Source organism: Belonocnema kinseyi, chromosome 7 (genome assembly GCF_010883055.1).
Source record: "Belonocnema kinseyi isolate 2016_QV_RU_SX_M_011 chromosome 7, B_treatae_v1, whole genome shotgun sequence".
In the NCBI taxonomy this organism is placed as follows: domain Eukaryota; kingdom Metazoa; phylum Arthropoda; class Insecta; order Hymenoptera; family Cynipidae; genus Belonocnema; species Belonocnema kinseyi.
In genome coordinates, this window is record NC_046663.1 from 3,742,674 (window position 1) to 3,757,624 (window position 14,951).

At 30.9% G+C, this 14,951-nt stretch overlaps 1 protein-coding gene across 1 annotated transcript in view; it reads left to right on the forward strand.

Annotated features, from left to right (window-relative positions):
* LOC117176288 (CTL-like protein 1) overlaps positions 1 to 14,951 on the forward strand; it is a 45,656-nt gene that overhangs the window by 11,763 nt on the left and 18,942 nt on the right. The window contains exons 3-4 of the mRNA XM_033366474.1: positions 474 to 865; positions 960 to 1,049. Of these exons, the coding sequence (XP_033222365.1) occupies positions 474 to 865; positions 960 to 1,049 (482 nt within the window). The remainder of the gene's footprint in view (positions 1 to 473; positions 866 to 959; positions 1,050 to 14,951) is intronic.

The window sequence follows — 14,951 nt, forward strand, 5'->3', positions numbered from 1 at the left end:
GTTGATAATTCTTCCTTTTTGCTTAAATTTTTTACAATTTTGTTGAAAATTCGTCTTTTTCGTAGAACATTAACCTTCTTAATGAAAAGTTCTTTTTTAAAATTTTTGTATTTAATTTTTAATATTCTATATTCAAGGTTACATAAATATACTTTTCCTATGATTTTTTAGACAATTCAAAAAAAAAAAAAAATTGTAGTAAAAAATAGGTCAGGAAACTGGAAATGTTGTTTAAAAAATAAAGTTAATTTTCCATTGCAAATTTTTAGATTTCAGATTATAAACTTTGAAATTGAAACAGCACATAAGTTTAATACTGGAAAAATTGTATGACACTATTTTTTAAATTTGTGACACTATTGTACTATTTTTTATTTCTCAAGTGAGTTCTAGGCCTGGTATTTAATATTTACAACCAGAAAAAAAATTCGGGAATTAAAAAAAAAAAACGGCTTTGATTTTTTTTCCTTCAGATTTCTCTTTTTCATGGACGTGACAAACGTGAAGAACTCATTGAAAATCTGTGTAAAGCAATGTCCGAATCGGAAATTGAGTACAATGGACGACGTGTGTCGATTTTATAAGGAAACTGGCTCGCAGTTGTGTCATGATAGACCTGGCAGCAATTTCAGTGCTTGCACCAACATAAACACGAAAAATAAAACCGGATCTTGTCCGGATTTGCCTGTTTACGACAGCATCACGGTTTTAAATCGCTGTATTCCGAAAGCAATTAAAGAAACAGCAGGAGCAATTGTTTCTAATTTATACGGAGTGCTGAATTCTTGGGATGTTCTGGAACAAATACTAGGGGATTTGTACAAAACTTGGAGAGAGATTTTAGGGTTTTCGTTTCTAGCCTTTTGTAAGTCTTCTCAACTGATTTCTTTTGCTTCTAACATAGAACAATTATAGAATTCATTAATTTATTATTAATATTATATTATTATTTATTTCAGTATTGTCCCTTCTCATGATTGCAATTTTTCATTTATTGGCAAGCTTAGTTACTTGGGTCGTAATGGTTCTTGTCAGTATCTCTTGCATCGGTAAGAAAAAATTTTATTTTTATATTTTTATATAGTTTTGAATAATTATTTATTTATTGAGATTATTCGTTTTCACGGTTATATAAATATACTTTTCCTAAGATTTTTGAGAAATTTTAAAATCATTTTTGAAGATTTGCGATATTTCTAGTCCAAACTTCAACAAAAAATTTCATTTCAAACTAAGAAGATTTTTTAACATAAAAACAGTTGAATTAATAAAAAATACGAATTTTCGATAATATAATTTACATTTTGAAACGAAAATTGGTATATTCTAGTTAAAAATTCGATTACTTGGCTGAAAATTCGTTTTTTTTTTTTACAAAAATATTTGGTTTAATGTTACAATACTCTTTAAAAAATTATTTATTTTCAGTTGAAGATTCATAGTAGAAAATTAACTTTACTTCTAGAAAATTCATACGTTTGTTTGAAAATTAAATTATTTAGTTAAAAATTGATGTTTTGTAAAAAATAACTTTCTTGTAGAAAAATCACATTTTTTGCTTGAAAATTCAACCATTTTGTACATAATTCGTATTTTTTGGCTTCAATGTTCAACAATTTTTTTGAAAATGGCCATATTTTGTTTAAAAATCTTCTTCTCGATTCTTAAACATTAATCTTTTTTGGTTAAAAGTTAAATTTCTTGGTTGAAGGATGAACTATTTTGTTAAACATTTATTTTAAAATTGCTTTATTTAATTTTTAACAATAAGTTGTCAAGTTTAAATAAATATACTTTTCCTAAGATTTTTTAAAATTTCAGATGTTTCCAGTCAAAATTTCAACAAAAATTCGTTTTGTTTTTTTTTTACAAAAAGTAACTATTTGGTTTCATGACTACTTTAAAAAAAATAATTTTCTGTTTTAGATTCATAGTAGAAAATTGAACTGTTCGGTACAAAAAAATAACTTTTTTTGTTCAAAAATCACATTTTCTGCTTGAAAATTCAACCGTTTTGTAGATAATTCTTAATTTTTGGCTTTAATGTTCAACAGTTTTTTTGAAAATGGACTTATTTTGTTGAAAAATCGTCTTCTTGGTTCTTAAATATTAAGATTTTTTGGTTAAAAGTTAAATTTCTTGGCTGCAAGATGAACTACTTTGTTAAAAATTAATTTTAAAATTGTTTTACTTAATTATTTAATTTTCAACATTCAGTTTTCAAGGTTAAATAATTGTACTTTTCCTAACTTTTTTGAAGATTTCAGATATTTCAAGTCTAACCTTCAACAAAAAAAGTTAAATTTCAACCAAAAAATATTTTTAAAAATTAATAAAAAACAGTTAAATTAATCCAAAGAAGAAGTATTTTCAAAAATGTAGTTGAACACTCAATCAAACTATTCCATCTTTGGTTACAAATTTATATTTTTAAATAAAAATTGATCTAGTCTAGTTAAAAATTCGACTATTTGGCTGAAATTTCGTTTTTTTTGTAACAAAAAAATTATTATTTAGGCACTGCTTTCAATTTTTTTCCAGTTGAAGATTCATAGTAGAAAATTAAAATATTTAGTTGAAAATTAACTTTACTTCTAGAAAATTCATATTTTTGGTTGATTTTGCATTAATCTTCAAAAAATTTTTTGAAAATGGCCATATTTTGTTTAAAAATCTTCTTCTCGATTCTTAAACATTAATCTTTTTTGGTTAAAAGTTAAATTTATTGGTTGAAGGATGAACTACTTTGTTAAACATTTATTTTAAAATTGTTTAATTTAATTTTTAACAATCAGTTTTCAAGTTTAAATAAATATACTTTTCCTAAGATTTTTTAAGATTTCAGTTGTTTCCAGTTAAAATTTCAACAAAAATGTTCCATTTCAACCAAAAAAAATTTATAAAAGATAAAAGAATAATTTAATTCATCCCAAAAATATAGATTTTCAACAATTTAGTTGAACCCTCAACCAAACTATTCTATTTTTGGTTCGAAATTTACATTTTGAAATGAAAATTGATATATTCTAGTAAAAATTCGAATATTTTGCTGAAAATTCGTTTTTTTTTTTTTTTTTTTTTTTTACAAAAAGTAACTATTTGGTTTCATGACTACTTTAAAAAAATATTATTTTCTGTTTTAGATTTATAGTAGAAAATTAAAATATTTAGTTGAAAATTAACTTTCCTTCTAGAAAATTCATAATTTTTGATGAACATTAAATTACTTGTTTAAAAATTGAACTGTTCGGTACAAAAAAATAACTTTTTTTGTTCAAAAATCACATTTTCTGCTTGAAAATTCAACCGTTTTGTAGATAATTCTTAATTTTTGGCTTTAATGTTCAACAATTTTTTTGAAAATGGACTTATTTTGTTGAAAAATCATCTTCTTGGTTCTTAAATATTAAGCTTTTTTGGTTAAAAGTTAAATTTCTTGGCTGAAAGTTGAACTACACTCAATCGAACTATTCCATCTTTGGTTCCAAATTTATATTTTTAAATAAAAATTGATCTAGTCTAGACAAAAATTCAACTATTTGGCTGAAATTTTTTTTTTTTTGTAACAAAAAAATAATTATTTGGGCACTGCTTTCAATTTTTTTTCAGTTGAAGATTCATAGTAGAAAATTAAAATATTTAGTTGAAAATTAACTTTACTTCTAGAAAATTCATATTTTTGGTTGAAAATTAAATTATTTAATTAAAAATTGATCATGCTTGGTGGGAAATAACTTGTTTATTGAAAAATCATATTTTTTGTTTAAAAATTCAACCGTTTTGTAGATAATTCGTCTTTTTTGGCTTCAATCTTCAACAATTTTTTTTGAAAATGGATGTATTTTTTTGAAAAATTGTTTTCTTGGTAGAAGATTGAACTATTTGCTTAAATATTAATCTTTTTTGGATTAAAATTTAAATTTCTTGGTCATAAGATGAACTACTTTGTTGAAAATTCATTTTAAAAATTTTTTATTATTTAATTTGTATTATTTAAAGAAATGTACCTTTCCTAATATTTTTGAAGTCAAAATTTGAAGAAAAAGTTTAATTTCAAACAAAAAAGAATTTAAAAAATTTTTTCGGTTGAAAAAACAACTATTTGTTTTAAAGTTAAATTACTTAAAAAATTTTTTTTTGGTTAAAGATTCATGGTAGAAAATTAAACTAGATAGTTGAAAATTATAGCTTTTTCTTGAAAATTCATATTTTTGGTTAGAAATTAAATTATTTGATTAAAAATTGAACTATTTGATAGAAAATAACTTTTTTGTTGAAAAATCACATTTTCTGCTTAAAAATTCAACCGTTTTTGTAGGTAATTCGTCTTTTCTGTTTCAACATTCAACAATTTTGTTGAAAAATCGTCTTTTTCGGTAGAATATTTATCTTCTTGGTCAAAAATTCATCTTTTTGGTTAAAAATGCATGTATTTTGTTAAAAATTTGTCTTCTTTGGTGTAAAACAACTGTTTATTTGGAAATTAACTTTTTTTAAATTCATATTTCTTATTGAAAATTAAACTATTTGGCAAAAAATAACTTTTTTTTTAAAATTACCTTTTCTGCTTGAATATTTAACTGTTTTGTAGATATTTGGTATTTTCGTCTTCAATATTCTACAATTCGTTGATAAACTTTGTTGAAAATTCGTCTTTGCTTGTTGAATAATAATATTATTAGTGAAAAATTTATCTTTTTGGTAGAAAATTTATGTAATTTATTGAAAGTTCGTCTTTTTCTCTAGAAAAAAAAACAAATATTTGGTTTAAAGTTATATCATTTAAAAAAAAAAATATGTGGATTCATCAAATTAGCTAAAAATTTACATTATCGTCTTGAAAATTCAATTTTTTTTCGAGAATTGGCCTTTTTGCCTTGAAAAATTAATAATTTGGTAGAAAATTAAACTATTTAGTTAAAAATTGAACTATTTAGTAGAAAATAACTTTCTGGTTTGCAAAATAACATTTTTTGCTTGAAAAGTCAACCATTTTGTTGATAAATCCTCCTTTTTTCTTAAATTTTTTACAATTTGGTTGAAAATTCGACTTTTTGGTAGAGCATTAACCTTCTTCTTGAAAAATTCTGTTTTAACATTAATGTATCTAATTTTTAACATTCTATATTCAAGGTTACATAAATATACTTTTCCTATGATTTTTTAGGCAATTCAAAAAAAAAAATTTTTAATCAAAAATAGTTGTATTTATTAGAAAAAGACGAAGTTTCGACAATATAGTTGAACCATCAACCAAAAATGAATCATTTTTACGAGTTGCATTTGTAACCAAAAAATATGAATTTTTTTCGAAAAGATACGAATTTTCTACAGACCAGTTAAATTTGTTAACTGTAAAATATGAATTTTCAACGAAAAAGATGAAATCTCCACCAAAGCAAATTATTTTTCAAACCAAATTTCGACTAATTTTAATTTATTTTATTTTAATTTAATTTCGACTAAAAACATAAATCTTCAACCAAAAAAATGAATTTTTAAGAAATTAGTTGAAACCGCGAGCAAAAAAGTTTAATTTTCAACCAGTAGCATTTTTAACCAAAAATATGGTATTTTTCCGAAACAGGCGATTTTTCTACAAAACAGTTAAATTTTTTAAGCCCAAAAAATTAATTTTTAACCATTAAGTTTCAATTTTTACCACTTAGTTGCATTTTTAACGAAAATAGATGATTTCTTAACGAAATCTGTATTAGTTAATATTTCAGTTAAAATAACAATCCCATTTTCACTTAAAAATAGTTCAATTCATCCAAAATTACAAATTTTCAACAAAATAGTTGAATCCTCAACCAAAACAGATTAATTATTAATCAACAAGATGAATTTTCGACCAGAGAAATGAATTTTTAACAAAATAGTTTAATTTTTCACCAAGAAGTTAAAATTTCAACCAAGAAAAGTTAATTTTCAACGAAAAATGTAATATTTTTCTACTAAAAAAATCGTAATTTTAATTGAAAAAGAGTTGTCTTCATCCAAAAAGACATATTTTTAACCCAAAATTTTTCTCAGCCGAACTACAAAATTTCATCCAAATTATAATTTCTATAGGAAGAATAATTTTCAATAACAAAAAACTATTTCTTTTAAGTTAATTTGTTTTTAAGGTTATGTAAATATAATTTTCCTAATATTTAGGACTTTTATAAGTTTAGGAGAAATTAGAAAAATGTGATAAATTTTCGGAAATCTTTCAAAGTTTTAAAATCTTTTAAATCTCTACAAAACTTCTTACATTCCTAAATATATTTTAAACTAACTCAAGATTTTCCTAAAATTGAAAAAAAAAATTTTAATGAAAAAATTGCCTCAAAATATTCCAGATTTTTCTTTCACATTTTTAGAAAACTTTTAAAACCTTTTGATATTTGCTTAAATTTTCTTTGAAAATTAATTTTTCAAAATAGAAAGTTATCATAAATTTGAAGATTTTATTTCGAAAACGTCGAAAATCTACATTTTGTTTTAAAAGTGTTGAAACATTTTCAAGTTTTAAATTAAATTTACATATTTTTATAACTTCTGAATATCTCTCACACTTACTGTAATTAAAAAAAAATTATTAGTTATTTTTTGTCTTAAATTTTAGATGATATAAATTGTTCATTTTTTAATCTATGGATTTATTCAGTCTACAATGCGTCGTTCTACAATTTTTTAATTCAAAAATTTTCCACTTAGGTTTACAATTTTTAAGCATACACTTTCAATTGATAGAATTGTACAATGCAGATTTAAAGACTTAAAATATTAAGAATTAAAATTTTTAAAATTGAAAAATTTGGATAAAAAACGCATCAAGATGATCAATTGTAAATATTAATTAATCAACGATTTTCTAAATTGTTCGAATATTAAAATTTAAACAATAATTAAATTTACAAGAAGATTCTGAATGTGTTAAAAATTAAACAATTTACAGAATTAAACCCTAGGAATTAAACTGTTTTAATTCGAAAACCGTAACAGTTAAAAAAATGTAAAATCTGAAATATTCCATTTTTAACCCTGTAACACTATTTCCAATCGTTAGGACAGAAAGGGGAAACAATGCTCAAATCCTGGCATCTTTAGTGGTTAAAAGGTAATTTAAATATTACCTACCGTAGTCAATCGCTAGATGCGTTCTTAGCGTCACTCCAAAAGGGGAGAAGGATTCATAATTTATTACTACTTTAGGAAAATCTCTTATAAAAAAGTCCCTACTCAATCGGTAAAGGGATAAGTGGGGGCGAGGAAAAACATTGTGACTCTTTAGTTAAAAAAATGGAAACAAGTAAAAATTTATTACATTATAAATTTAAATGAAATTAAAGAGGATCGCTTCCTCACAAATAGAGAGCGTTTCCTGTCTGAAGGGCGTAACCGTTACGAAACCACAAATCGGCTTAAATCTAAATTGACATAAAAAAAACTCTAAACAAACGAAAGGATAGGCTCACATATTAATTACTGTTACTTCGAAACGCGTCACAACCACCCAATAGTGGCATTAATCACGCTCACGAACCCACTCAAATTACACAAGAAAAGAAAACTCACTCAAAATAAAAAAGGCACATAATTAAAGCTCTGGAGGCAGAATTAGATTATACTCTTTGCTGACGCGTACCTCAATCGGACATAAGTTTCCCACAATCCTCAGTCTCTATATGCCAAGAAATTAGTGGACAAAACGAGTTCCTTCACACAAGCCGATGGCCAAGACTAGACTGGATAGCGTCCTGCTGCTCTCAGCCTCGACTCTTCCATCAGTCCCGCCAGAATTGCCTGGCCGCCAGGTACTGATCCCTTTATTCCCACTATCGGTTGTTACTTTCGTGTATCGGACTGAATGTTCCCCTGGTGGTCTGCCGGCTCGATGTTTCCTGGCAAGATGGCTACGCCGGTTTGTTTTGACATGTGCCGGCCTGAGTATGGTTCCGCACGTCGTAAATCAATTTGTTTTACTTTACTCGCGTCGGTAAGGAATCAGTAGACGGTTCCACCGTGTGTTTATAGTGGCTTCGTGACTAGAGGCGCAACGGCACTGGGTGCAGTGGTGAGGTTGGGTGTTGAACGGTGACATGTGCTGTCTGCTTTTTGAGATTTTGAGGGAGCGAGGAACACTTCCGTCGATTGAGACAAGACGTCAGATCCCTAAATACAATGAACCTCCGGCTTTCTTATTTAACTTGGATAACAAATAAAAGGTAATCGAAATAATTTCCTCAAGTGTATAAAAGAATGTGCTAACCTAACCTGTGATTGCTTTATTCACACTCATTCTGCATCTTTTTACACTCATTCTCAATTAATCTAATCTGGGCTAGTGTTGACCATGGATAATTCTGCGATATTAGATTTAAATGATAATTCGATAAATCTGGGGAAGGATCCGTAACGAGTGGCAAGCCACAACGTCACAACACCCCTTCCCAGACTGACCAGTGTGGTCACCATGACCAGCAAGCGTCAGCAATCCGACCTCCAGATTAAATATCGAATATGAGCATCGCTTAGATTCTATTGACATTGGTTTTTCTTGTGATTGCCTGTGCATTTGAGTGTTCATAGATCGGTTAGAAGAAAGAAAAGGAAAAAAAAAAATTCGTTCAATAACTAATGAAACAAGAAGGATTTTGGGAAAAGATATTTTCCTTTTGTTAAAAATCTGTTAATTACCTGACTCTATCAGGAAATTATTGCTGTATTATGGTATTTTGTCTACTCCTAGTTTCGTGAACTGGTGCAAAATTCATATTACTGACGCGATTCGTCTTTACAAAACAAAAACAAAAATAATTTGTTTTCTTATTGGACTGTAGTCTTACCTCAGTTGGTTTCGACTCAAACAAAATAAAATTTTCAATCTTAGAATAAAACTTGATCGTTGATAATCCCGTAATTAGGCAGCTAAGGCAAAAATTAAAGTTCAGAACTAAATCTACATCCTAAACTCTACACGAAAAGGCTTAAAACTAAATAAAGCTTTTTCAATTATCCCGGATTTATTTTTGATTCCGTAAACTACTGATGATACTATTTTTGTAACCTGGAAAGGACCTGCATATTTCGGGGTTAACTTCTTTGAAACATAATCTATAGCCGATGACAGAATATGGGTTTTACGCCAAACAATGTCACCCACTTGGTAGGGAATATCTCGTCTACGGCGATTATAGTATTTCGCCTGACGATCGAATGTTACATCTAAGTGATGTGCGACCAGATCTCTAAGAGTCGACAATCGCTTAATTCTACATACCTAATCCTCTACAGCTAACGGAACTATATCTGGGGCTCCCTCTTCCTGCCTTCTTAGCGTGTTTGCCAACCTAGGCTCTCTACCATAATTTAAGATCGCTGGCGACACACGAGTGGAACTATGCACAGTCATATTATACGCAAAACGGAAATCGGGAAGATGTTTATCCCAGTTACGATGATCACCCTCTACAAAGGATGATATCATGGGTTTAAGCACACGATTAACCCTCTTAACCGGATTAGCTTGAGCGTAATACGGTGGGGTAGTCGAGTGCCTAATCCCTAATTCCGATGCGGCTTTTGAAATCAGTTTGTTCACAAACTCGGTGCCATTATCCGTAAACAGTACTTTCGGAATTCCCCATCTAAAGATAACAGTGTCCTCAAATGCCTTCTGAACGCTAGTGGCATTGGCCTTTCGGAAAGGCAGAACCTCAATCCACTTAGTGAATATATCCTGGAAAACCAAGATGTACTGGTAACCAGAGCGACTCGGTGGGAACGGGCCCATTATGTCCGCTGCTACCACCGACCAAGGCTGCTCTATCACCCTCTTACCCTTCAAACCCACTGGACCCGCCTAATCCACTTTCATTCTCTGACAAGTTTGGCATGCTCGTACGTATTTTCAAACATCGTTGAACATGCCAGGCGAATGGTAAAGCAATGACATACGCTGGAAGGTTTTGTCCACATCCAAATGTCCAGATATCGTGGTGTCGTTAGCCTCAATAATCGCACCGCCTCTAAGCTCCAATGACAAAACCAGTTTCCATGCCTGTAAATCAGGCAAAAATGGATCGGTAAGATGGTTCGGGGCGATAGCAGTATAGACGCTTACCTTATAGTATCCAATCCGGAAACTGATAAGGCATCTACTGGACCAATTTAGTTCTGCGAGTATACCACAAATCATCGGTCTTGCCGATAGCACACACCACCCCAGAGTCTGGTTCGTACATGCGCGACAGTGTGTCTGGTACGTGATGAAAGGCACCCTTTCGATGTTTAACCTCAAAGTCGTATTGTAACAATTTAAGGGCCCATCTGCCCAATCTCCCAGTGGGATCTCTCAAGTAATAGAGCCATCGGAGACTACTGTGGTCCGTAATCACCATGAAATGAAAGCCCTCCAAATATGTCCTAAACATTTCAACCGCCCATACCACCGCTAAACATTCTTGCTCCATTACGATGTAGTTTTTCTCAGCGCCTTGCATTAATCGACTTGCAAAGGCTATGAAGTGTTCGACGCCTTAGTTAGTGTTACGTAAAGTAGCGGTAACATGCATTCGAATCTATATCCTCTCTTAATACTTCAAAGTGAGGCTCTGAAACACCTGAGATATTCATCGAATGCAAATTATCCCCACTATTTCCAGCTAGGCAGGAATCCTGAATGTAGACAGACATCCTTGGCCCTGCAGATTGGACAATGTCTTGAAAGGCCGAAGTGACCATGGTCGAACGACTGGCAGGTGTATATAAAGGGGTCACGAATGTGGATGGAGAAAATGTGACGACACTCTCTAGATTCCTCGCAAATGTCACACTACCAACGTTGGTAGTATGTGCGCAGAGAGGTTCCGTTACCAGATGTGTTTCATAACCGGTGGGTGAAAAAAGGTTTTGTGCATGTAACGTCATCGGAGGGGCATCGTGAATACCTAAGGGGGTTTCTTTATTCGCGAAAAGCGAAAGCCGTAGTCTCTCGATCTCTGCAGACAAGTCTCGCTCCCCAGTCTCCGCCCACGACTGATGCATCTGACGGCAATGCTGTTGGAACCTTACCAGGCGCCATCTCTTAGCCATGTCATCCCCATCCGTGGATAGGCTGAAATACCCTAAAATTTCGCGAAGTTCCTTTTCGGTCAACGAACTTGCCCAATTAATAACCGTATCGGTAGTTTCCGCCCATTACCTATCTACTTTAAGGCCATGTGACGAGAGGGTCACGTGACCAAACCTGGTCTTCAATTTTTCTTTCCCAACTTAGGTCTAAACGAAATGAGGTATCGCTCTGAAAGTTTGGGAAATGAAAGAGGAGGTAATAAAGTCCATGTCTCTGCTTTGTTCCGGTGGAAATTTTGAGAAATAATTTTTTTGAAGAAAATGCCAGCGGAAGTTTTCTTTCCTAACTTACGTCCACACGGAATGAGATATGGTGTTAAAAATTTGGCACGATAAATAGAAGGCATGCAAGAATATATCTATTGTCCTAAATAATTAGAATAGTGCAAAACGTTTTTTTTTTAATGACTATTTTGGAGAAATACTGACCGTGCTGTCGTCAAACCCTGAAATCAATTTGCAGTTGTCAATGGGCTATTTATGACGTTTATATTGATCAAAGTGGGGCAATACAAACAAAATAGCTCACGAACATTATGCACAAATAATGCAAAAACTATTGTTTGCATTTGAAATGCAAATAAACATATTTGGTCTGACATACGTATCAACCTGGTATCAGCTGTGTCAAAGCAGCTCTAGCGCAGCGAGTAGACAACGTCGAACTTCTAGGGGTCTGTGGGTAAAACAGATTGCATGATTACCGTCAGAGAAAGTTAAAAGTCAAACTACTGCTGTTAAACCTAAATGTGTCCGTCGATAATCATTATTTGCATAAATAAACTTTTTTCTTCCTACAACTCTTTGCAAGGCCACAAACGATCCTGTAATATTTATTAACATTTCCCGAAAAAATTTCCGCGTTATTTAAACTTTTATTTTTCAATATGGGTGAAAAAAAATTGATCTTAGGGCTGACTTGATCAGCTGTTATACTCATCACACGGCCTTAACTGTAGAACAATCCATTTCTCGAAATTTTACTTTATTTATTCAATTTTCTAATAATTTCGAAAAAGAATTATCATTAAATAATTCCTAACACTCAGAGCAAATCTCGATGATTTTTATTCGAATACTGAAAAAGAATTCTAAAAATGCTTCAAAATCGCGATGAAATTATGAAGTTCGTTTCAAAATCGGATAATCGCCGAAATTCCGTATCACTAGCCTCAATATTGCGAAATCCAAAAGAAAGTTTCACTGAAATCGCGAAGTCTTTTAAAATTCCGGACCTCTAGACCGTCTCCACCATCTCACGAAAATTTGGAAAAATAAACCTGTAAACAATATCTAAACTTCCCTAATTTCGTATGGTCCTGGGTAAAATCTAGAAAATTCTCAAACTTCCGTACTAATAGATACTAACTAAAGGTGAATCCATTTCCTGTTCGATTCCTGAAAATCTTCGAAAAATCTAATTCAACACTTATAGTCACGAGCAACATGAAAAAAAATTTTGAGCGCAATTCCGAAAATTCCGTACGAATAGCCGAAAATATTTTAAATCCCGGAAGTATCTAAAATTTTGCACATTCTTTAATTATTGTAAATGTACCCAGCATACGGCACTCAACAAGTGTATATATAAACCGGAATTTGAAATAAAATCAATTGGCAAAAATATAAATAAACAATTAACAAAAGTAGCAACAACAACAAAAATCACAGCAATAATTTCATGGTGAATCAACACACGCAAATAATATAAAATTCAATAAGAACGTAAGATATTTTTATAAAATCATAAAAAATTGACAAACTACTCTCTTCAAAATTGCCGGGCTCCAGCTAAATGTCGGTAAATGTATAGCGTTGTCGTTTAGGCTCAGGCACTTCAAGAAGCCATACTTCAAAATTTCTTAGTACTTACTTCAACTTTGTAACACTATCTCCAATCGTTAGGACAAAAAGGGGAAACAATGCTCAAATCCTGGTGTCCTTAATGGTTAAAAGGTAATTTAAACATTACCTACCATAGTCAAGCGCCAGATACGTTCTTAGCGTCACTCCAAAAGGGGAGCAGGATTCATAATTTATTACTACTTTAGGAAAATCTCTTATAAAAAAGTCCCTGCTCAATCGGTAAATGGATAAGTGGGGGCTAGAAAAAACATTGTGACTCTTTAGTTAAAAACATTGAAACAAATAAAAATTTATTACATTATAAATTTAAATAAAATTAAAGAGGATCGCTTCCTCTCAACTCAAGAGCGTTTCCTGTCTGAAGGGCGTAATCGTGACGAAATCACAAATCGGCTTAAATCTAAATTGATACAGAAAAAAGAAAACTCTAAACAAACGAAAGGATAGGCTCACATATTAATTACTGTTACTTCGAAACGTGTCACAACCACCCAATAGTGGCATTAATCACGCTCACGAACCCACTCAAAATGCACAAGAAAAGAAAAGAAAACTCACTCAAAATAAAAAAGGCACATAATTAAAGCTCTGGAGGCAGAATTAGGTTCTACTCTTTGCTGACGCTTACCTCAATCGGACATAGTTTCCCACAATCCTCAGTCTCTGTATGCCAAGAAATTAGTGGACAAAACGAGTTCCTTCACACAAGCCGATGGCCAGCCGTGAGGTGTTGCCCTCTTTATCCCCACTGCCGGTTGTTAATTCCGTGTTTCGGACTGAATGTTCCCCTGGTGGTCTGCCGGCTCGATGTTTCTTGGCAAGATGGCTACGCCGGTTTGTTTTGACATGTGCCGGCCTTAGTATGGTTCCGCACGTCATAAATAAATTTGTTTTACTTTACTCGAGTCGGTAAGGAATCAGTAGACGGTTCCACCGTGTGTTTATAGTGGCTTCGTGACAAGAGGCCCAACGGCACTGGGTGCAGTGTGCAGTGGTGAGGTTAAGTGTTGAACGGTGACATGTGCTGTGTGCTTTTTGAGATTTTGAGGGAGCGAGGAACACTTCCGTCGATTGAGACAAGACGTCAAGTCCCTAAATACAATGAACCTCCTTCTTTCTTCTTTAACTTGGATAACAAATAAAAGGATTCTAAGTAATTTCCTAAAGCGTATAAAAGAATGTGCTAACCTAACCTATGATTGCTTTATTCACACTGATTTTGCATCCTTCTACACTCATTCTCAATTAATCTAATTTGAGCTAGTGTTGGCCATGGGTAATTCTGCGATATTAGATTTAAATGATAATTCGATAAATCTGGGGAAGGATCCGTAACGAGTGGCAAGCCACAACGGCACAACCCATTCGACTAAAAAAATGTTATTTAAAAAAAGATTTTTTAAATAAATAGCAATATTTAACGTTTTACATTTAAAATTAAATAATTTGAAATTGAATCGTTAAAATTTTAATGCTTCTTTTTTTAACATTTTTAAATTGTAAGTGAAATTTTTGCATTTTTATGTGTAAACGGTTATTGATCAATTATTAATTTTTTTCTGATTGAGTAAGTTTAAGGTAAATTTAGAAGTCTTGAAAGCATTTCTTACCATTCTTGGGAAAATTTTTGATGTCTTATTTCGAAACATTAATTTAGAGAAAATATTTTAAAATATTAAATAAATTTTGTATAAAAAAATACAAAATTTACACTTATTAATTTATTTTAAAAATCGAGTAAGTTTCAGAGATATTTTAAAGTTTTTAAATCATTGGAAAATTATTTAAAATAACAAATTTAGAAGCTATTTGAACATTTTGAATAGCCTTTAAAGAATAATAACAAAAAATTATTAAGATTTCTAGGAAAATTCAAATTGATGTTTTATTCTGAAAAATTAATTTCAAGAAAATATTTTAAGATTTCCAAAATTTTCAAAACAGCGTCTACAAGATTTTAA